The 21,875-nt window shown below is 29.6% G+C and overlaps 7 protein-coding genes across 10 annotated transcripts; 5 read left to right on the forward strand and 2 right to left on the reverse strand.

The window, feature by feature from the left end:
- The first annotated feature begins 1,597 nt into the window (after positions 1-1,597).
- On the forward strand, positions 1,598-4,590 carry Gcs1 (mannosyl-oligosaccharide glucosidase). The gene is made up of 3 exons (XM_076384586.1): positions 1,598-1,798; positions 1,936-2,126; positions 2,204-4,590. The coding sequence occupies exons 1-3, from the start codon at positions 1,598-1,600 to the stop codon at positions 4,248-4,250; spliced, it is 2,439 nt and encodes an 812-aa protein (XP_076240701.1). The 3' UTR covers positions 4,251-4,590.
- Positions 4,591-5,407: 817 nt separating this feature from the next.
- On the forward strand, positions 5,408-7,882 carry Arp1 (Actin-related protein 1). Of its 2 annotated transcripts, none has more exons than XM_076384773.1 (7): positions 5,408-5,543; positions 5,881-6,019; positions 6,113-6,439; positions 6,537-6,846; positions 6,967-7,140; positions 7,229-7,291; positions 7,373-7,882. In XM_076384773.1, exons 2-7 carry the CDS (start codon positions 5,928-5,930, stop codon positions 7,514-7,516), a joined length of 1,110 nt encoding a protein of 369 aa, XP_076240888.1. In that variant the 5' UTR covers positions 5,408-5,543; positions 5,881-5,927; the 3' UTR covers positions 7,517-7,882. The 2 variants fall into 2 exon arrangements, with proteins under 2 accessions (XP_076240888.1, XP_076240889.1); XM_076384774.1 differs by having other exon boundaries at positions 5,881-5,945; positions 7,373-7,881.
- Positions 7,883-9,288: 1,406 nt separating this feature from the next.
- On the forward strand, positions 9,289-13,228 carry LOC143183080 (prestin). Of its 3 annotated transcripts, none has more exons than XM_076384482.1 (11): positions 9,289-9,313; positions 9,838-9,998; positions 10,089-10,361; positions 10,584-10,762; positions 10,830-10,994; positions 11,077-11,181; positions 11,255-11,388; positions 11,463-11,625; positions 11,708-11,908; positions 11,991-12,239; positions 12,334-13,228. In XM_076384482.1, exons 2-11 carry the CDS (start codon positions 9,896-9,898, stop codon positions 12,769-12,771), a joined length of 2,010 nt encoding a protein of 669 aa, XP_076240597.1. In that variant the 5' UTR covers positions 9,289-9,313; positions 9,838-9,895; the 3' UTR covers positions 12,772-13,228. The 3 variants fall into 3 exon arrangements, with proteins under 3 accessions (XP_076240597.1, XP_076240596.1, XP_076240598.1); XM_076384481.1 differs by lacking the exon at positions 9,289-9,313 and adding an exon at positions 9,330-9,445; XM_076384483.1 differs by lacking the exons at positions 9,289-9,313; positions 9,838-9,998 and having other exon boundaries at positions 10,245-10,361; positions 10,519-10,762.
- A 381-nt stretch (positions 13,229-13,609) lies between these two features.
- On the reverse strand, positions 13,610-16,910 carry Mpcp1 (Mitochondrial phosphate carrier protein 1). The gene is made up of 6 exons (XM_076384724.1): positions 16,761-16,910; positions 16,527-16,688; positions 15,193-15,353; positions 14,871-15,107; positions 14,279-14,575; positions 13,610-14,192 (listed from the first exon to the last, which is right to left on the reverse strand). Exons 2-6 carry the CDS (start codon positions 16,666-16,668, stop codon positions 13,965-13,967), a joined length of 1,065 nt encoding a protein of 354 aa, XP_076240839.1. The 5' UTR covers positions 16,669-16,688; positions 16,761-16,910; the 3' UTR covers positions 13,610-13,964.
- A 565-nt stretch (positions 16,911-17,475) lies between these two features.
- Mrps18c (mitochondrial ribosomal protein S18C) lies at positions 17,476-18,570 on the forward strand. Its single transcript, XM_076385490.1, has 3 exons — positions 17,476-17,847; positions 18,049-18,256; positions 18,337-18,570. The coding sequence occupies exons 1-3, from the start codon at positions 17,614-17,616 to the stop codon at positions 18,426-18,428; spliced, it is 534 nt and encodes a 177-aa protein (XP_076241605.1). The 5' UTR covers positions 17,476-17,613; the 3' UTR covers positions 18,429-18,570.
- On the reverse strand, positions 18,476-19,426 carry LOC143183778 (uncharacterized). Its single transcript, XM_076385491.1, has 4 exons — positions 19,409-19,426; positions 19,140-19,274; positions 18,842-19,043; positions 18,476-18,761 (listed from the first exon to the last, which is right to left on the reverse strand). The coding sequence occupies exons 2-4, from the start codon at positions 19,268-19,270 to the stop codon at positions 18,573-18,575; spliced, it is 522 nt and encodes a 173-aa protein (XP_076241606.1). The 5' UTR covers positions 19,271-19,274; positions 19,409-19,426; the 3' UTR covers positions 18,476-18,572.
- Positions 19,427-19,491: 65 nt separating this feature from the next.
- Snf (U1 small nuclear ribonucleoprotein A snf) lies at positions 19,492-20,929 on the forward strand. Its single transcript, XM_076385489.1, has 3 exons — positions 19,492-19,722; positions 19,842-20,099; positions 20,183-20,929. Exons 2-3 carry the CDS (start codon positions 19,863-19,865, stop codon positions 20,639-20,641), a joined length of 696 nt encoding a protein of 231 aa, XP_076241604.1. The 5' UTR covers positions 19,492-19,722; positions 19,842-19,862; the 3' UTR covers positions 20,642-20,929.
- The last annotated feature ends 946 nt before the right edge of the window (positions 20,930-21,875 follow it).

The raw sequence follows: 21,875 nt of genomic DNA on the forward strand, positions 1-21,875 counted from the left end.
CTCATTAGAGGATATCCAACACATTATATCACATGCCTTTTACATGAAACAACGATCTTTATGGTCCTACTTTGTCAATGTTTCTTCATTCTGTTTGTAATGTATACCTTTTAATATAAAAAATAAACAGCAAACTGCATCTTTAAATGTGAATATTGGATGTATAACTTCAAAAATGTTTCTTGTTGTTAACACAAATATGAGATGACATGAAATTGATTAAGTATAATTGTTATATTCCTAAGTTTCATTGTAATTAATGTATACTACCGGCTGTGAACATGTTTTACTGAATATATGTTATAAACTAAGAGATATAATTATTCACAATCTTACACTCAGTTATATTTTAAGGTAAATATTTTGTTGTTTAGTCTTCATATTGAAGAAGATCTACACATTGTCAACATTGTATATACGCAATTGTTTTAACAAAATTTTTAAGAACAAATATATATATACATATACATGTATAAGATACCTAAGAAATTAGAAATAAGCAAAATTACACACATTTCAATACATGTATGGAACATGTGCTAATCCTAATATTATATTCTCACATACCATAATACATTCTACTATCTAAGAGATCATTTTACACATAATACACTTGCTTAAAATTCAGATGGAAATTGTATTCAAACTGAAGGATAATTAATAAAAGGAACATGTGTACAAAACATTCAATCATGATAAAATTATAATTAATTAATTTTATCAAATGACATTGATATTCAATATTTCCATTTGAAAATTTAAACAATGGGCTAATATGGTAGCATTATACAACTAATCAAAGATCTATATACATGAATATGTGAATGACATAGCTGTAAGCTCTTCCCCATTATAATTACTGTGTGATAGTAAATGCTTTATTTGTAATATATGCAACTATTGGATAAATAAAAATATAAATGTTAAACAAAATTGTTTGATTTCATTTAAACTCTTTCATTTAGTATTAACATTTAATTAAAACTTATACTGCAATCATCATAATCGTTAAAATATTCTCTATTTTTTGTATGAATAAGTTCACTGAATTAACAGAAATAATTAGGTCATAATTCGAAAATGATTTAAAACGTAACGTTACTCTCTAGTAGGCAATATTATTTCACAATGATGGAATAAGGAAGGCGAAACAATGTAACGTATCAGCGTTATATATTTATTTCTTTGTATCCCTTTTTTAAACGGAATATCAAAGTGAGTATTATCTTTTCGATTTTATCAGAATATGTACATACACGGATGAATTAATCGGCGAAATATAACCTTATAAGAAACGAAATGCACCGAGCGTTTCGTGAAACAAAATTTAATTTGAATTGAATTCTGTCACTCAATTCTAATATTACTTCGTTTAAGGATAACGACATCGTTAAAATACATAATATTTGTGGTTAATATTTCAATGAAAATTTATATTACAGACTACTGCATTTTCAAGGTATTTATCTTAAATATTTTTATACTCTATAAGAATTCTTATATTTATATTTTATTAATATCATAATTTCGTTTTTTAAATCACAGATATAAAATTGTTGTAAAAATGATACTCATCATTTATTTCAGGACAAATACAATGGCTAGAAATAAAGCACAAGATAAATTTACAAAAACAAAAAATAAAGTTCCAAATTTTGTTAATACGAAAAAAGAGGATAAGTTTAAACTACCAATGCTGAATACTACAGTTACAGTTTTATGTATTGTTATTGCTGCTTGGTTTAGCTATAAGGGATATCTGGAAACTAGAGTAAATACTCCATATGACATGGAAAAGGTACACATGTGTTTCATTTTTACTATTTTAAGCAATATGTGCCTCAAACTAAGTGTCTAAATATTAAGTTAGCAACGTGTAGTAACAAACTACTTCAAAATTATTGATAAAATGTTTATTTTTGCATTTAAAAATAGTTGGTCACAGCTTCTGGACTAGATATTCCAGATAGATATTGGGGTACATATCGGCCAGGTGTTTATTTTGGAATGAAAACTAGAGATCCACATTCTTTAGTAACAGGAATGATGTGGTATTTTCCACATTTATTACTTAAAGGTGGTGGTGGCCTTAGACATTGGTGTGAACAAGGAGATAGATTGGACAGGTAATTAAAATCCTTTGTTTTATGACACATTCTGTCCAAAATATATTTGTAATATTTGTCGTTTTAATACAATTTAGATATGCTTGGATGGAACACGATGGAAAAACTTTTGGTGTTCAAGAAATAGTAGATAATTCAGCTATTTTAACTACCACATTTGTTAAAAAGCCTGGTGGTAAACATGGTGGAGATTGGACAGCAAGAATTAGTGTGACATCCAAAAATCAAGTCAGAGATGGTGAAGAAATTTCATTACTCTTTTATACTGCTATTGAAGAAAGCACCAAGGGATGGATCAAAGCTAATCTTGGTGATGAAAACCGTTTAACAGGTGTAGAAGGAAATACACAGGGTTTAGGTTCTTTTACAATAAACCTTAATGTGATACAAGGGAATGTAGAAGAACACTCTTTCTTAGCAACTGTTGCTCCTGGTTTACACCTATTGAGAGAAACTGTTCTTCAGAATCTTAGAACAGCGTTTCATAAGGAATCTTCTAAAAGACATATAGTTTTAGCTGGTGAACAAATTCCGTTATCATCGGACGGAAAGAAAAAAGATGCGAATTTTATTGTGACGCAGATAACGGGAAAAATCCCTTTCCAAATCGAAGTCAGTTATGAATCAGGCAGTTTTATTAACAGAGTTGAAAAACTAACTGGTCAGAATTACGAACGTACTCTGGAAAACCAGCGCAAATTGTTTGATAAAAAATTTGAAGAAATATTTAAATTAAGATCAAAAGGTTACACAGAAGATGAAATTAAATTTGCAAAAATGACACTGTCGAATATGGTAGGTTCCATAGGCTATTTCTATGGAAATTCGCAAGTGCAGAGTCAATATACTAAAGGACCTGTGCCTTACTGGAAAGCACCATTGTACACTGCCGTACCCAGTAGAAGTTTTTTCCCACGAGGTTTCTTATGGGATGAAGGTTTTCATGGCTTACTTATATCAGCTTGGGATTTAGAAATTGAATTGGATATTATAAATCATTGGTTTGATTTAATGAATGTCGAAGGTTGGATACCAAGAGAAATGATTTTAGGTTCAGAGGCATTGGCAAAAGTGCCAGAAGAGTTTGTTATTCAAACAAATACAAATGCTAATCCACCTACATTCTTTTTAACATTACGTTTTATTCTTGAACGTAATCGTAAGGAAATATTAGAGAAACATTATCAATTTCTCGATAAATTGTATCCTCGTCTTCAAACATGGTTTAACTGGTTTAATACAACACAAACTGGAGATATAGCAAGTACATATAGATGGCGAGGCAGAGACGTAGCAACCAACAGAGAGTTAAATCCGAAAACGCTTACATCTGGATTAGATGATTATCCAAGAGCGTCTCATCCGAATGTCGATGAACGACACGTCGACTTACGTTGCTGGATAGCATTTGCTGCTGATACTATGTATCAAATTAGTGAACTTTTAAATCATTCCCATAACAAATACCAGGAAACATACCAATATTTAGCAGATAATAATTTATTAAATAAACTACATTGGTCGCCGAATACACAAAGCTATGCCGATTTTGGGTTGCATACAGATAAAGTATCTTTACGAAGACCGACTCCACCTCCAAGATCACATGTACAGTCATCAGAAATGATACGAGTTGTCTTAGAAGATCCAACTTTAAGATATGTTGACAGTTCCTTCGGTTATGTTTCACTATTTCCATTTATTCTGCAAATTATTGATCCCGAGTCTCCACAGTTAGGCAAGGTATTGCAAGACTTAACAAATCCTAATCTTCTGTGGACCAAATATGGTTTGCGATCACTTGCAAAAACATCCCCATTATACATGAAATACAATACTGAACATGATGGTCCTTATTGGAGAGGACCTATTTGGATGAATTTGAATTACCTAACTGTACGAGCAACGTATTACTATTCTAATCTTGAAGGTCCATATCAAGATAAAGCTAAAAGTATCTATCAGAATTTGAGACAAAATTTGATACAAAACATTATGAAGCAATATAAAAAATCTGGATATGTATGGGAAAATTATGGAGATACTCAGGGGGAAGGTAAAGGTAGCCATCCATTTACAGGTTGGACATCTCTAGTTCTGTTACTTATGGCAGAAATTTATTAGTTATAAAATCGTATTGTGTATAGTTACTTTTATAATTATTACTTTAACAACAGCTAAATCAAAAAATAGAGAATATCTTCATATGAGACAGATTTGTATAATCCTAATGAACTCAGTTGCAAGCATAAATATGGATAATACAGGATGTTAAAAAAAAGAGTGGTATTCATTATTTAGTGATCCGATAATTAGGTTCTTATGCACGTAATTAGTATTATATATTTATATATGTATAGATTCTGCTAAAAATATGTATTGAAGTTTCATTCAATGTACACAAATATGATGAATTTTTTTTTACTGTTTGATATCTACTATTCAATAAGTAGGTATTCCTCATTTTTTTAATATGCTGTATGAAATATCATAACAGTTACTATGGAAGAATATTCTTTCACATTAGAAAGATTTTAACAAGACACAGAAATGTTTTACAAAATAATTCCAAGTTTCCATAATTCATCAACAATTTGTAATATACATTGTAATATAAGATTAATTGTGTGCAAAGACTATTTTAATAATGACCTCAAATGATAGAATATATTTTTAAATTATCTTGTCGATTATTTAAAATACCACAAATACAAGTTAATTGAGCAATTAAACAATTGAATAATTAAACAATTCTGATATCATTTTTGTATTCTTAATTTTCGTATTATTGATTCGTATAGTGTTTTAAATGTACTTACAGTTTTTGAAAGCTCAATCTTGAACACATGTACTTTTAAAGAGACGATAACGCTGAAGAGTTTTCTATACTAAACGGTTTTTCCACTTAATCATTTCAATACGAAATGACTAACACGCATAACAAATTTCCCAATCTTGGCTGTGACTTGTTGAAAAAAATTCTCCTGTAATAATAAATCTTGAAATAAACGCATCTAAACTTTTTAAGCATTTTCATTTAATACTTACGATTAATAATTATTCCTTTGCAACGATAAGTTTCATTCAGTATAATATAACGCTCTTGAATATCTGAATACTCTGATAGTTATTCACTTTGATTCGGAGTAACCGCGTAAAGCTGATCAAGTTTTAAATTTCAATCGAGTGAACTGTGCAACTGTCAATTTGAATTTGCTATTGGCGAACCTGTTTGTGACTAGTAATTTTATTTCGCTTAGCTGTCAATAACTCCCTTCAAACCTCACTAGAGAATAGGTGTGTGACTGTGGGGTTACAGTTGTAGATTTTCAAAGTTCTTACATAAAATAGTACATTTTTTATATAATTATGGAGCCGTACGATGTGATAATCAATCAGCCTGTGGTTATCGATAACGTAAGCCATTTATCAAATTTCAAAATTCTATGACTTTTTCCTATTCTTTGTGTCGGTATGTCAAATTGAATCGTACCATAATGTCGGCTCTTAAGTTGCTCCAAAAATTTTATACTTTCTCTTTAAAATTACCAATATTCAAATCTTATTATTGATAGTAATTTTACTACATTTTAATTTGTACAAAATTATTTTTGGCTACTTTTTTTAAATTGGGATTTTGTATTAAAAATCTGTTTTGCCTATCAAAATATTCTAATAACCACTGAGGAGTAATAATAATTTTTGTAGTTTAAAATTGATAGTGATACAGATAAATAATTAATACCCATTTTAGGGATCTGGTGTAATTAAAGCAGGATTTGCTGGCGATCAAATACCCAAATGCAGATTTCCAAATTAGTACGTATAATTTTTGATTCAACCTCATTAAGATTCAAGGGAGTGTCTTATTTGCTTGGGGATTACTATTGCATGTAAAGTAACCATAAATATTCTAAGCTTTTTTAATATTGATACATTTATTTTTTACCTAGTTCAGTATTGTTGATATATTGATTTCTTTGTAGTATTGGCAGACCAAAACATGTACGCATTATGGCTGGTGCTTTAGAAGGTGATATATTTGTGGGCCCAATAGCAGAGGAACATCGTGGACTTTTGTCTCTTCGGTATCCAATGGAACATGGAGTTGTTACGGATTGGAACGATATGGAAAGAATTTGGTCCTATGTATATAGTAAAGATCAATTAGCTACATTTAGTGAGGAACATCCAGTTTTATTAACAGAAGCACCTCTCAATCCAAGGAAAAATCGTGAAAAAGCTGCAGAAATATTTTTTGACACATTTAATGTTCCAGCCTTATTTGTTTCCATGCAAGCTGTACTTAGCTTGTAGGTGTTCAGTCTATCCCAAATTTTAATCTTTACATGACACACTTATAACATCATTGTAAAATAAATAACACTTTTTATTATTTCAATATAATAGATATGCCACTGGGCGAACTACTGGAGTTGTATTAGATGCTGGAGATGGTGTGACACATGCAGTACCTATCTATGAAGGTTTTGCTATGCCTCATAGCATTATGAGGGTTGATATAGCAGGACGTGATGTTACAAGGCATCTACGACTCCTTTTACGTAAAGAGGGTATTAATTTCAAAACCACAGCAGAATTTGAAATTGTTAGGACAATTAAAGAGCGAGCATGTTACCTTGCTAATAATCCTCAAAAAGAAGAAACAATTAAAACAGAGAAGTTTCAGTATATTTTGCCTGATGGAAGTCATTTAGAGGTAATAATATAAATTTAAGATTTATTTTTGTAACTTATGATACACGATATAATAATGTCTTACCTGAAAATTGTTTTATATCATGTGATATATGCAGAGTTTGATATTTATTTATAATAGATTGGTCCAGCTCAATTTAGAGCACCTGAAGTACTTTTTAGACCAGACTTGATTGGAGAAGAATGTGAAGGACTTCATGAAGTATTGACATATTCTATTCAAAAATCGGATCTGGATTTAAGAAAGGTCCTATTCCAGAACATTGTTTTATCAGGAGGATCAACACTATTCCGTGTAAGTTCAATATTTATTTATGATAGTGTGTATGTATGTTATAATTAAGTAAAAAATACTGTAACTATTGCAAATATCTTTTTTATAGGGTTTTGGTGATAGGCTATTATCCGAAATACGTAAAATGGCACCAAAAGATATAAAAATTAGGGTATGTATAACATTTAATAACTATTTATACACTTTCTCTATTAGTGTTTCCTATCAAAAATATTTGTATTACAATATGTAGATATCAGCACCTCAGGAACGATTATATAGTACTTGGATTGGTGGGTCCATTTTGGCTTCCTTAGATACGTTTAAGAAGATGTGGGTTAGTAAAAAAGAGTATGAAGAAGATGGTATAAGAGCAATTCATCGTAAAACATTTTAAACTTAATTTAAAAGGAGTTAAAATGTTATCGCAAATAATTTTAGTACAACAAATAAGTAATGGCACACTCGGCACAAAAATTGATATGTACCGTGTTAATCGTGCTCTTTGAATGCTTTTAATGTAATTTTTTAAACTTTGTTTTAACTCTTCTTTTAAATACAAATATATTCCAAGGAATCGTAAATATATGTATTGCATTAAAGGGAACAGTGTTATTATAAAATGAATTATAATTTATTTTATATTTTGATAGTTTGTAAAAATTTTAGTATGCATGCTAAGTTACATTTCAGAAACAAAGTTGTTTATATCTCAAAAGAACTTCTATTTATTCTGATTCCTTGGAAATGTACATAAAACCATTTCTAAAGTTAAGTATAATTCAACTTTTTAAAAAATGAATTGCACTCAAATAAGTCAAATTAAATGTTAAATTTATTTATAGATTCCAAATTAAATTTTTTTTATTTTAAAGGAAAGCCTTTACGTGTTATATATTTATGTTTTTATACTATTTATAATCTTATATTTAATGTAGTAGAAAAATCATTTTTATTACAATATGAATGAACTGCTTTATTTAAACACTTTGAAATGATAGAGAAAAGATTATGTAATTTCTATCTACAGTAACAATTTTGCAAAGTATTTGTAAATATGTATGCTTTGGTAAAATAAATCTATAAACTCTTTACACATATGAATGATTACATCGATTTTTATAATCGTTGCATAATGATTGCACATGCATAATTAACGGTTTCATATTCAATACTTAGATTAAAATTAAGTAACAGTTACCACAAATTCGATATTGTGTAACTTGAGTATAAAAGGTACTACAGTAATGTGAAAGAAATTACCTATGTTTTTATATTTATTAACTGTGATACAATTACTGGGGCTCAGTTAGTAGCGATTATAGAAGGAAGTCTATAATTGTTAAAAACATTTTTTTAAATACATTTTAATTGTGCAATTTAAAAACATAACATTTCATACAAATGGTATGAGTTATATTAACAAACAGTATTGTATAATTATTATATATAATATTTGTACTTTTCATTTATAATAACTGTATCTTAATTTGTAATAAAAAATGCATCATTATTTATTGTCGATGTAAATGTTATTAGTTAAATTAGAAAGTTAAGTTAAGTGCTACATAACAAATGCATTGCAAATTTGCCTAATCCTAGTTTCCAGTCATAAAGAATTGACAAAGTATAAAGTGTTTCAATAAAATCTAAAAATCCTACTGATAAAACGCGAAATCACATGATTCGATAAATAGCTTGGGCATTAATTTATAAATAAAAGTTCAGAAACACTAAAATTTCTTTTTTTATATTTCAACTGTAAGTATTTTTCATTCTTGTTACTATTAACATTGTAATCTTATTGAACTCTAAATCAGTAATAAAATTGCGTAAAAAACCATATCTTTGTATTGTGTACATATACTTGTTTGGTGTTGCCTTCGATTATTTTCCCCTTCTTCGATTTATATGAATAAGAATAAATAACTGAGAGTTAAGTGTTATGCTATCAAAAAGGAAACATTATTTCTTTTAAAAAGGTTTGAGAATAGAGACACAGACGATAATAATAATATCCAATAATGTTTGTACCGACAGTAGCTAATCCTGCATCGTTATCTTATGAATTTATTTACACACATGTCATATGACACATGTCAATATGATATTCTGTTAAAATGTATGAGTGTGAACATTCACAGTGGATAAAGTACACACTTGTTAAATCAGTAGCCAGTTGTGTGATCAACTGGTCAGTATCTCAATTGCGAAAATATAATACTGTAATTTCTGTAATTGTTCTAACCACAAGATTCACAAATTTTTTACAATTAAATAGCAGTACGTAACTGTCACGAAAGGAAGACACATTGATATAAAAGAGGTGACAAAATATTAAACAAATAAAATAATTAGAAGAATAATTGATTAAAAATACTTTAAGGTTATTTAATTCTATGTAATCGCGTAACATTTGTCAAAATTACCGTTCGCCTCCATGAATTTTAAAAGTTAAAATTTCCCTGTTGAGCGCTAAACATTCTTTGATTAAGTATGATTCAAATTTGTATTTTTATTTTATAATTATACACGTATATATATACTAAAAATTCTGTTATGTAAGAGACTTTTTACTCTCAAGAATGAAAGATCATTAACTATTAATCAACTTATTTTCCAATATTGAAAACACAAACATTTTTAATATTTTATCTTCGAATTTTTAGGCTTCTACAGTTGAAAGCTTGTACATTATAAAATATTTATTTGTTACAGGTAGATAGATAAGTTTTTAATAAAAAGTCAATGAGATTTTTATTAATTATTTGTCAAAATGGAGAAGCATGATGCATTATTGCGAGTAAATTTAGAGAGGCCTATTTATGAACAAGAAACTTTACATGAGGATTATAATTATGAGAAGCCAACAATATCTGGTACATATATAGAAAGAATAAAATTTTCTATAGATTCAATAATTATAATGATTCAAACAGACGTTACTTTTATCTATTATTTTTTTACAGTTCTTGAAAATACAATAAATATCTTGAAGTCTAAAAACTGGAAATCATGTTTAACTTCTACAGTTCCTTCGATAAGGTGGTTGAGAGAATATAAATGGAAAGAAAGCATAATGTCTGATATAATTTCAGGTTTAACTGTAGCAATTATGCACATTCCTCAAGGCATGGCTTATGCACTCTTGGGAAATGTGCCACCAGTTGTTGGCATATACATGGCATTCTTTCCTGTTTTAATATATTTCTTTTTTGGTACATCTAGACATGTATCAATGGGTAAGGAAATTTTCATATTAGAATTTGATTAGTAAAATAGAAAAAAGAAAAGTATTTGAAATTCTACACAAGAATCACTTATCGGTACAAACTTGTTTAGTGTGTCTCGTGTATTACATTTGTACTATTAGTAAAATGTTGCTTCTATTACACATAGGTCCTTTTAATAAGAACTTATTAGACAAGTTAAAACAATGAAATGAAATTATTGGCACTCGTCAGGAACTTTTGCTGTGGTTTGCTTGATGACTGGGAAAACAGTGACTTCTTACTCATTACCACACTATGAGATGAGTTCAAATACTACAGATGTAATGTCCAACCTTCCTGGAGAACATTTATATACATATACACCCATGCAAGTAGCAACAGCAGTCACATTGATGGTTGGAATATATCAGGTAATATTTTGCAAATACTTTGCTTTATATTCAACAGACATTAATAAATCTGTTCTTTTTTTTACAGATTGTAATGTACATATTTCACTTAGGCATCATGAGCACGTTACTCAGTGAACCTTTAGTAAATAGTTTTACAACTGGTGCAGCAGTTTATGTTTTAATATCCCAAATTAAAGATTTGTTAGGTTTAAAAATTCCAAAACAAAAAGGATACTTTAAACTTATTTTTGTATGTATGAATGAAATATTAAGAAAAAATTTAAATAATTATTTTAAGAACATTATGTGTTAATTCAAAAAAATTATTTCAGACATTGGTAGATGTTTTTAAAGAAATACAAAACACAAATTTAGCTGCTGTGATTGTGTCTTTAATTACAATTATTTGTCTTGTATGCAATAACGAACTTTTAAAGGTAAATATTATAACATAAATATTATAATTTAATATTTATATAAATAATAATTTTATGATTGTTCTAATAATAGCCATGGGCAAGCAAAAAATGCAGCATGCCAATTCCAATAGAACTAATTGCAGTAGTAAGTGGAACTTTAATTTCAAGATATTTCTGTTTATCTGAGAAGTACAATATTCAAGATGTGGGCGATATCCCTACAGGGTATGGAACAATTTTTCTGTCTTTCTCATAAATACAATTTTCTATTCTTATTGCAAAATGAAAAAAATTCTTAGACTTCCAGCACCCGAGATACCTACATTCGATTTACTACACCTCGTAGCAGTAGATAGTATTGCTATAACAATGGTTTCTTACACTATAACTATATCAATGGCTTTGATATTTGCACAAAAACTTAATTATAAAATTAACTCAAATCAAGAACTTCTTGCTATGGTAAAAAACTTCATTCTATAAATATTATTTTCTTAATAGTATCTAAGAAACTGTTATACATAATTTACAAATATGATTTTAGGGTTTGAGTAACGTATTTGGATCCTTCTTTTCGTGTATGCCAGTGTCAGCATCTTTAAGCAGGTCTTTAATTCAGCAGACTGTTGGTGGGCGTACGCAAATAGCTAGTATTATATCTTGTTTAATACTACTTACTATTCTTTTGTGGATTGGTCCATTTTTTGAACCACTACCAAGATGCGTCCTCGCGTCAATTATTGTAGTAAGTACAAGGATAATTATATATATTGTTTCACAAAAACAAGTTAAAAACATTCAATACTTACAATCATTTCTTTCTTCAGGTAGCACTGAAAGGAATGTTTCAGCAGGCCAGTGAATTTAAGAAGTTCTGGAAATTAAATAAATATGATGCGTCAATTTGGATTGTAACATTCCTGATAGTTGTAATAGTAAATATTGACATTGGCTTACTGATGGGTATAATAATGTCACTCGCTATTATTTTATTGCAAAGTATTCGACCTTACACTTGTTTACTGGGCCACATACCAAAGACAGATTTGTATCTAGATATGAGTAGATTCAAAGCGGTATGTAAATTTTGTAAACGAATAATTCTATTTTCTTTTTTTCGATGCATTAACGCATTTGTAATTTTAATATGTATCTTTACATTATTTTTAGGTAGTAGAAATTCCAGGAATAAAGATGTTTCATTATTGCGGGACATTAAACTTTGCAAATTGTAATCATTTTAAATCAGAGTTATACAGATTAGTTGGAGTAAATCCAAACAAAGTTATTGAACGTAGAATGAAATTGCGTGAAAAAGGTATTTACATAGATTCGCAAGATTCAGAAGATAAACCAGAATTACTGTGCATAATAATGGATATGAGCGCATTAAGTTACATCGACTCGAGTGGCGTAATTACATTGCATTCTGTGATAAAAGAATTCGAGCAAATTGAAGTACATTTTTACTTCGCAAATTGTACAAGTCCTATCTTTGAAACGATAAAGAAATGTGATTTGTACTTACACGGTAAACTTACGTTTAAAATTTTTGCAACGATACAAGATGCTAAAATATACTTAGAGAAAGAACTTTATATGAGATAATAGACATGAATTAATGTTATGTATACACAATAACCACCATTAATGTGGTATTATTCGTATTACATTTTTAGTACTTAGTATTAAATAAAAATGATGATATTTGCAAACATCTACGGAAATAGTGCGACGAAACAACTGTCCAAAGTAATAATATTTGTTTCTTTTTTTCATTTTTTGGCAGTGCATCTCTAGTAAATTTGTAAACAGTAACCGTAAAATTAATAGGAAAATTGAAACTATTCTCTTAATTTTTACATATAAAAAACTTTTTCGTAAAAAGGCAAATATCAAAACATTGTAAAAATGTGGTACTTACATAATAATTTTCTAGTACAATTCTTTACTTTTGTTACTTTATCAAGCGTCATTCAAGCTGTACATAGCCATATAAACATGACATTAACATTTTTATCTATTAGAAAGTTCTAATTCTACAAAACAAATGCGTAGAAAATATTGGGCCCTCAAATTTACGTACTTAATAAATTTAAATTGAACAACTTAGTACTCTTGAATGTTAAAAACAATTTATTGCTACAAATCGTAAGTAGTATAATTCTAATAAGATTTGTAAGCTAAAATAATTTACAAGAACAAATATGCTCTTATGTTACTTAAGAAAAAAAAAGTTTACTTATTTACAGTGTATACTACGGCAAATGTATATATGCTATATTTTGTTGAATGTGCAAATTAGTACTTGTAAAATTGTATATGAATACAATTATTAAGTACTTAAATTGTACTCTAAAAGTTTTAATAAAAATTAACGGAAAGTAATGAAGGTCGTAAAATATTTCATTGAACCAGGTATATAAGAGAAAATGAAAAAATATAATCGAGTAATCACAGACCATTTATTTACAGTGATCACTCTATTTACAGAGTAACAGTTTCTCGTTACAATAGGTAACACACTGTCACTATTAAATTTTTATAAATGTGCTACGTTTTTCTTACAATCATAGATCATTGAAGCACTATGATTCATCATTATAGCACATTATTTCTAGTTTTCTGAGGCAGTGGAACCTGCACTGATGTCTTGTATTACAGAATAAATACTCAAAACGTATGGCAGAAAACATTGTTCGACAATGTACTGTGAGGAAGTAATGTAATTTATCTATGTCTTATTCTGTTCTAACTGTAATTGATTCACAATTAAATTAAAAATATTGACATCTCATAAATTAAGCCAGTCCATACTTCTTCTTGAGGGATTCTGGCATTTCTGGTGGTGGTGGACGTGGCATACGGAGCCATACTTTCACAGCGTCATAGATGAACCATTGTGCCGCTGTCAATGTACCAATCATGATAATACGAGGTCCAAGACCCTTCCATACTCCAGCAAAACCAAGTTTTCTTAGAACGTCGCCAGCTGTCGCTCCCTTTTCTTGATTCAGTTTTGATACAACCTATATTAAGAAAGTACATGTATATGTACATGAATCAATATGAATCAGAAATTGAAACACAATTGTAGAGGAATGAGTATACGTACAGAATCAGCAGGGTGAGATACAACTGCACAAAATACACCAGCAATGTAACCAGCCGCGAAAGTGACAACCAACTGTTCACCTTTTGTGCACTCTTGTCTTGGTTTAGGAACTACGTACTTGTACAAGAGTTCGAGTGTACGTTCAAAGCAAGCGAACTTCATCATTGTGTATGGAATTTGACGGAGCCACAAAGGTACCAGCCCTTTGTAGAAACCACCAAGGCCTTCATCAGCGTACATCTTCGGGAAAGCCTGTCTCAAAGTATTTGCATACCCTGGCATGGTTTGAATTCTGACCTGTACAAATAAAGAATACATTTTGTCTGCTAGACTTTAAACAAAATATTGTATGCTAAACAACATCCAGATTAATAGTTGTCTCAAAGAACTTACAATATATATGATATTGGACATGACGAGGATCAGTAGGAACATTATGGAGGAACAAAAGAACAATTCTGTCTTGTTTTGATGTAGGAGAAGTCACAGGAATGCACAGATAGTACAAGAGTAGTATCTGTTAAGTTTTTCAAATAATAACAGGGACAGTATTGATTTAAGTGTTCTCTCTTTTAAAGTAAATAATAATTACTTTAGCAGCTTCAAGCGGCGCTAAACCGATATCAGCAAAGAATTCTGCAGATGCTGAAGAAACAAGATATAAACTTGTCCTATATTCATACGACCATTCTTCACCAGCAAGTGCAGAATAGTATACTTTGAAGACTTCATAGAGACCAAATTTGAACATTCCCTGGATAGAGTAACCAAAGAATGTCGGAGCCCATCCTTTTACCAAACCACGTGTTCCATCCTCAGCCATTGTCACCTAAGTAAAACAAACAGCACAAATATAAAACAAACATTCATGATTTTAACGAAACATTGATGCAAAGAAATAATTTATTGCTTACTTTGAATCCATTGAAGACCGATTTGTACTTTGCAGGGTTTACTTGAATACGACATTTCACCAAATCCAAAGGAGTAACCATGGTGTGTGTAATACCACATGACAGAATACCTCCCAGACCACATAGCATAAAATACTTGTTAGATCCAAATTCACAGCTATCTATACATTAAAGAACATAAAAATGTACTACAATATGAAACACTTCATCGCATAAACATTATTAAAATAAGAGAGAATCACACTAGATTATGGGCCTATACATTTATAAAAATTTAAAATATGTAAAGGCTACTATCAAATTATAATTTAAATTTCAGTCAATATCTTATTGATTTTTTGCTGTTATTACACTGAATAATACTAATTCTGAATAAAAGGGATCATAAATAATTGAGTTAAATTAATTAAGGTTCTATTATAATTTATTAATATCATATAGGAATATTATTAATTCTTTCGAATTTGTTAATGAAAACTTGACCGCTGATCAGCTGTTTGGGCGCGTGCAACGCGTGGAATTTGACTTTGGCAAAACTTCAAAATTGACAGGAACGACCTCACCACCTTGCCCTAATCCAATAATAAACCTTTCAAGTACATCTGAGGATATCTTTAATTGGTTTCTCGGTCGCGGCCACTGTTCCAATGTTCTAATTTATTTTTACTCGAATGTCAAGCAAGGCTACGAGGACGGTATCCGCACGCGCGTTTTCAACAAAATGGCTGCTCCTTATGCAATCCATTCTATTTGCAAGGAACAACTAAAGATGACAATTTTCTTTCAAATTATTCCCTAACGAACGCTTCACACTGAATTTTCAATTATTCATTAAGAAATTTTTTAAGCGCCAAAAGAATATACTTCCCAGAAAGAAAATATATTCGACGAAAGTGAAAGAAGAAAAATGTATCTATGAATTCATCACGATATAGTAAACTCGCCATGCGGCGAATGTATCGTTACATAATTATCATACAAAAATCATTAAACTATCACAACCTATAATAAAATAAACGTACATTAAGTTACTTCAAGTTAAACGGTTTTCGTATTCATTAATACGTTCAAAAGTTCAAATTTCAAATTTCTGAAGATGGGAAATGTATGTATCAATATTTAGATTATGTAACACTGTTCATTCAGCTTCGAAATTCTATTAAAATATGGTCAAATTATGTAAATGATCGTTACTCTTATCTCTAATAAGCAGGTGTCAGTGAAGAACCGCTCTCGTGACATGTGCAGGTAAGGCGAGTTAATTCAGTAAAAGAATGTGCAAAATTAGTTGAACAACTTTTCGTATGTTAGAATGATTTACTGAAATTACTGACCGCCTGATGCAGTAGAGGCTGCAGCGATATGACGATTTTTAACGAGCGACTGTGTGAGCTCGTTTTGCCCCTGACATTTCGCTGTCACGAAGGGTGTTCCAAACGGACTCATTTTGACCGCGTCCAGCAGTGAGGGCCACATCTTGTCTCTTATCACTTCACCTGTACACACCACTAATCAATGACAAATTTCTATCTAATAATTATATTAGTATAGACTAATATCTACGAAACCTTCAAAGGCACGACTCTCGCCTCCGCGTTGTGGAAAAAGAGTGGCGGAGACTTCAGCAACGGAATCCGTTTAGTAACATCATCCATTGATCGCCACTTCCTAGATTGACGTCGAATGTCGAACAAAAGTGTTGACGTTTCCTCAGTTTAACAGTAGAGGGCTACAAACAATAATCATTTTCATGTAGATTGATGAAAACAAGAAATTTATTAAAAATCAAAATTTTATGCTCGAATGTCCTTGCATTTAAAATAGAATATTAAGTGACCTTTAGTAATAATAGTGTACGTATGTTGTGTTAGGTTGATGATTACGAATTCTAGCGAATTTCCATTTCTACTTTGGGTGCTACAGGAATATTAATATTCATATGTATTATCAAAAAATGACTGGCATCTATTTGCTTTGATTGTAAAACTGAATAATTTCAGAAGAATAGAGCACATAATATTTCTTAATTCGAAATTGCTATTCACAAAGAGAACGTAGACAATCTCTTCAAATTTCTAGAACAATCCAGAGTAATGTTCTAAATAGTCTAAAATATTTTATAGTCGGTTAAAAATTGAAACAATTTTTAAACACGAAAAAAGAATATTTTATTCTTCAAATATATTGTGTATTCGATCAAAATCTTCCTTGTGCTTGACCAATAGTTTACAACTACAAGTTACTAAGCAACAATGCATTTCGATGATTTGAATTTATTCGATCTTACTTTTACATCTCAGTGAATTAACAATCAGAATTTCTACATTGTTTTCCAAATAATTGTAACAAAATAAATTTTAGATTGTTTCGTACTCCATTATTCTTAAAGCCTAATTTTTAAAGAGTCTTTATTTATAGCATATGGTTCAACTCTTACAGTATTGTTTAGAATATGTTCTATGCTTTATTTTGCTCCAAACAAGATTGTTGTATGCACATTTTTGTCGGCGCAAAATGATTTCCACCTTTGTCACCGCGCAAAATTTGAGAAATATCACGCACAGAATTTCGACAATTATATGTCGCAACAAAAGCACCGAGAATTGTGTTTCACACGAACAAACATCAAATGTGCCAAACGCAGACATAGATTTGGTAATATTTTACTTCAGACACTCATATTATTCAGGAATTTAAAATACAATATAAAAATATCTTTAATTTATAGTTTCCTTATTTAAGTTTATAATTTCCTTTTGCTATATTTGTCTTTTACTGTCATATAAACTTCTTATTTGTATGTGTGAATCATTGTTATTACAAATTAATTAGATAGAAAGTATATTTTATTTATAGCCAACAGTATCTGATAATCCATACAAGAAGGAGCGAAGATTATGCATTTTATGTAAATTAAATATAGAGCCAGATTATAAAAATGTACGTTTGTTGTCTCAATTTCAAAGTAGACATACAGGTAGAATTTATGGGAAACATATAACTGGATTATGTACCCATAAACAGCAGAGAGTAGAACAAGAAATAGAGAAAGCCCAAAATGCAGGTATGTACTTTTCTTTAAAAGTTAAATATTATTTTGTATTTGTATTGATTTTGTTTTACTTTTATATTTCTATGTTTTAGGTTTAATGGGCTATATGACCAAGGATCCTAAATATGTTAAAGATCCAGAACTATTTAATCCAAATAACCCATTCAAACCACATCCATATTAAATGTGAAATATAGGATGTCAAAATTTTGTAAATTTAAGTTTTCATATATTTCGTTAGACATTTTATTGAAAACGTGTAAATATACAATAAAAAAATTTGCAATAATATTATAAAATAATACTGAAAACTATTTTAAATTATTTATTAATAGAATGTATTATCATCAATGGAAAAACAAACTATGTTAGGATCTATACCAAATGAAGATAAAATATCAATCATACTCATAGAATGTCCATTCCTATTTTCTAAATTATTCTGATAATCTTTCAGGGTTGTCTGACACACAGCAGTCCATTTCTTTATAGCAGTTTCTAAGTCTTCAGCTTTGTTCTTTAAACAAACCAGTATTTCATTTAAGTATTTGATAGCTACAATATAAAATACATATAATTTTTATTATTGCTTTTTACCTTTTTCTTATATAATAATGTTGTCTTTAAACTGTTAATTGCCTTTTGTTTTTCTTGTATTCTCTTTTTTAATAATACTAAATCAGATTGAAATAACTCCTTATTTTGTTCAAGATTTGTTTGCCTATCATCATTTTCCACACTTAAACATAATTTTTTAGTAGGTGTTTCAAAATGCAATTTTTTTGATACAGCAATCCTCCTATTTTTATGAAAGTATAATAAAAATCAATAAAAGTCTATTGAATTAATATTGCTAGTACAAAGTTTTTAAATTACAAGATTCCTTTATACTTACAATGGTGTTTGGCATGTATTTGACTCTGGAGTATTTATCTTATTTTCTACATTATTTTTAGGAGTAATATTAAATGGAGAACGAAATGGTTTATTTACACCTTTACTATTCCTGAATGGTCTGGCACTCATATTTCTGTAAATAATGCACGAATAATATGCATTTACATAAAAGAATATAAATTGAATATTAAAACATTTTACGCATCACACAATATTCTTTTCTACAAGTAAACGTGTAGGTATTTCGGAAAAGATCGTATGATTTACCTATTACGTATAATGCTAATTTTTAAATATTAACAGAAATAATGTAAGAAAACATTAAGAATGACTTACAAAGAGTTTTACAAGTTAGAAAGTATTATTTTCACCGTTATAAAGCCGAAATCAATTAATCGAAAAATAATAAGCAGAGTTTCACCATCAAGTTTCCAGTCTATTTTTGAGATAGTTCATTGATGTATCCTATTGTTACCATAACCTCTACAAAGCACTGACGCCGACTGAGAATATTAGTTACACAGTACTCAAAAAGTATTATTAATCATTGTGTAAATATAATATAGAATTTTATAACAAAGGTAACTTAAACTAATTTATTTTGTATCTATAATGTGTTCTGTCATTTTTATATCACAATAATTATTTTTCTAATTTGTCAATTTAATAGACATAACAATTAATAATTTTTATATTTCAGTCCTTTCATTCCGTAGTAAATATGGATATCAGACCGAACAATACGATTTATATTAATAATCTGAATGAAAAAATAAAAAAAGATGAGTTGAAGAAGTCTTTATATGCTATTTTTTCTCAGTTTGGTCAAATATTAGATATTGTAGCGCTAAAAACATTAAAAATGCGCGGACAGGCGTTTGTTATTTTTAAGGAAATAGCTAGTGCCACAAATGCATTAAGGTCAATGCAAGGATTTCCATTCTATGATAAACCAATGGTAAATGTTAATTGTTAATTTGAATTGATGTTTTATTTATGAAACAGCAAGGAGTGCAATTGTTTAACTTACTTACATTTCAGAGGATACAGTATGCAAAGACAGACAGTGATATAATTGCAAAAATGAAAGGTACATATGCAGAACGACCCAAGAAACCAAAAAGGATTGTACCTGCAGCTGATGAAGAAGCTAAACGTGCTAAGAAAAGAGCTAAAGAACAAGCTAAACACTCACAACAGATTGGTTATCATGCTGGTGTGCCACAACATCCAGGCTTAGTCAATACTGCTGTACCCGAGCAGCCACCAAATCAAATTCTGTTCCTGACAAACTTACCAGATGAAACTAGTGAAATGATGTTATCTATGCTCTTTAATCAGTTCCCTGGATTCAAGGAAGTACGTTTAGTACCGAACAGGCATGATATCGCGTTTGTGGAGTTTGAAAATGAAGTACAATCAGGAGCAGCAAAGGATGCTCTTCAAGGATTTAAAATTACACCTTCTCATGCAATGAAAATATCTTTTGCAAAGAAATAAACTATACAGTATCAGAATTTATATGGGAATGATTTTGAAGGATGGAAATATGTATGCGTGTGTTGTAATAGATTTACTTAAAAAAATTTATGCAAATACAATCAAGCATAATGACTTTTTAAGTGAAGATTTACAAATGTAAGTCCTAAACATACAATGTACGTTTAAGAATACTACATGTACAAAATTTTATGTAATATATGCATACACACAAAAGATTACAGTGTAAATAGGAATCAAAAGATATATAACACTTTTACAAAAAAATACATAAATCATACGAAGCTATTTTTACTTAATTTTATATTAATTAAAGGAAAAGTCTGTTAGATTAGGACCATGGTATTGTTTGTAAAAATTAATCTTTTACAAAGTTCCCGCCATTGCAAAAATCGAAGTACGTTTAAAAAAATTTTTTTAAATATACTCCACATTGTAACTATATAATGACCCTTATGTCCTATAGTTGTAAAGATAGTTTTGCTTGCCCAAAAAAGAATATGTTATTTAACTATGATTAACGGGGGGAATTTTCTAAGAATCTGGTTTCATGTTAATAACTGGTAGATTCACTATTGCGACTTAATATGCTACCGTGCTTTTCTCATTTTACGTATTTTACTTTTACCGAAGAATTTTCTAAAACCTGTTTTTTTTTTGTACGACTCATTTGCGTTAGGGGTGCCTTTTTTAACACGTTCGCTAAATATCGTGGGCTTGATCATCAAAAGACTGCAAATTTTTTAGCATTTATTGAAAATTTAAATGTATAAAAAAGTAGAGAATGCAGAAAACATCAACAAATATAGAAATTATTAAAAGTTTAGTGTACGTTATAATATTTGAAGAGCGTAACAAATCTGTTCTATTTTGTTAGCTATGTTTACGAAGATATAAATTTCTATAAACATCTGCATAGCGTCAGTATTTTCGTACACAGCTACTAACTCCTTGCTCAGCTAGTAGCAAACGTGTTAACCTATATTTAACATGTATATACACATAATTAAATTATATTAAAATAAAAATTTAATTTGTAGAATCCCGAATAAATATCGCTTGGTTTCGCGAGCTTTTTACTGTTCTCCCACTCCCGTTCCTATCGTCAGGGAAACCATGCGACGCTATAAAGGCCGCCATGATTGGTTGGGGTCAGTTGGCGTCTCTATTGTCTAGAAATCTCAATACTATGCCAGGACTTATGTATTATCAATGAATCAAAAGAACAGTTGGA

Source organism: Calliopsis andreniformis, chromosome 9 (assembly GCF_051401765.1).
Source record: "Calliopsis andreniformis isolate RMS-2024a chromosome 9, iyCalAndr_principal, whole genome shotgun sequence".
NCBI classification, from domain to species: Eukaryota; Metazoa; Arthropoda; class Insecta; order Hymenoptera; family Andrenidae; genus Calliopsis; species Calliopsis andreniformis.

Excerpts from the sequence above, each read along its gene's own strand:
- Gcs1 (XM_076384586.1), top strand. The coding sequence starts at position 1,598 with ATGGCTAGAAATAAAGCACAAGATAAATTTACAAAAACAAAAAATAAA. Across the intron at positions 1,799-1,935 it reads CTCCATATGACATGGAAAAG|TTGGTCACAGCTTCTGGACT; the intron begins GTACACATGTGT and ends ATTTAAAAATAG. Across the intron at positions 2,127-2,203 it reads CAAGGAGATAGATTGGACAG|ATATGCTTGGATGGAACACG; the intron begins GTAATTAAAATC and ends AATACAATTTAG.
- Arp1 (XM_076384774.1), top strand. The coding sequence starts at position 5,496 with ATGGAGCCGTACGATGTGATAATCAATCAGCCTGTGGTTATCGATAAC. Across the intron at positions 6,847-6,966 it reads CTGATGGAAGTCATTTAGAG|ATTGGTCCAGCTCAATTTAG; the intron begins GTAATAATATAA and ends TATTTATAATAG. Across the intron at positions 7,141-7,228 it reads GAGGATCAACACTATTCCGT|GGTTTTGGTGATAGGCTATT; the intron begins GTAAGTTCAATA and ends TCTTTTTTATAG.
- LOC143183080 (XM_076384482.1), top strand. The coding sequence starts at position 9,896 with ATGGAGAAGCATGATGCATTATTGCGAGTAAATTTAGAGAGGCCTATT. Across the intron at positions 10,995-11,076 it reads GATACTTTAAACTTATTTTT|ACATTGGTAGATGTTTTTAA; the intron begins GTATGTATGAAT and ends AAATTATTTCAG. Across the intron at positions 12,240-12,333 it reads ATATGAGTAGATTCAAAGCG|GTAGTAGAAATTCCAGGAAT; the intron begins GTATGTAAATTT and ends CATTATTTTTAG.
- Mpcp1 (XM_076384724.1), bottom strand. The coding sequence starts at position 16,668 with ATGTGGCCCTCACTGCTGGACGCGGTCAAAATGAGTCCGTTTGGAACA. Across the intron at positions 15,354-16,526 it reads AGCCTCTACTGCATCAGGCG|ATAGCTGTGAATTTGGATCT; the intron begins GTCAGTAATTTC and ends TTTAATGTATAG. Across the intron at positions 14,576-14,870 it reads CGCCGCTTGAAGCTGCTAAA|GTCAGAATTCAAACCATGCC; the intron begins GTAATTATTATT and ends TTATTTGTACAG.
- Mrps18c (XM_076385490.1), top strand. The coding sequence starts at position 17,614 with ATGGTTCAACTCTTACAGTATTGTTTAGAATATGTTCTATGCTTTATT. Across the intron at positions 17,848-18,048 it reads CAAACGCAGACATAGATTTG|CCAACAGTATCTGATAATCC; the intron begins GTAATATTTTAC and ends TTTTATTTATAG. Across the intron at positions 18,257-18,336 it reads AGAGAAAGCCCAAAATGCAG|GTTTAATGGGCTATATGACC; the intron begins GTATGTACTTTT and ends TCTATGTTTTAG.
- LOC143183778 (XM_076385491.1), bottom strand. The coding sequence starts at position 19,270 with ATGAGTGCCAGACCATTCAGGAATAGTAAAGGTGTAAATAAACCATTT. Across the intron at positions 19,044-19,139 it reads AATACATGCCAAACACCATT|GAGGATTGCTGTATCAAAAA; the intron begins GTAAGTATAAAG and ends TCATAAAAATAG. Across the intron at positions 18,762-18,841 it reads CATTATTATATAAGAAAAAG|AACAAAGCTGAAGACTTAGA; the intron begins GTAAAAAGCAAT and ends GTTTGTTTAAAG.
- Snf (XM_076385489.1), top strand. The coding sequence starts at position 19,863 with ATGGATATCAGACCGAACAATACGATTTATATTAATAATCTGAATGAA. Across the intron at positions 20,100-20,182 it reads CATTCTATGATAAACCAATG|AGGATACAGTATGCAAAGAC; the intron begins GTAAATGTTAAT and ends CTTACATTTCAG.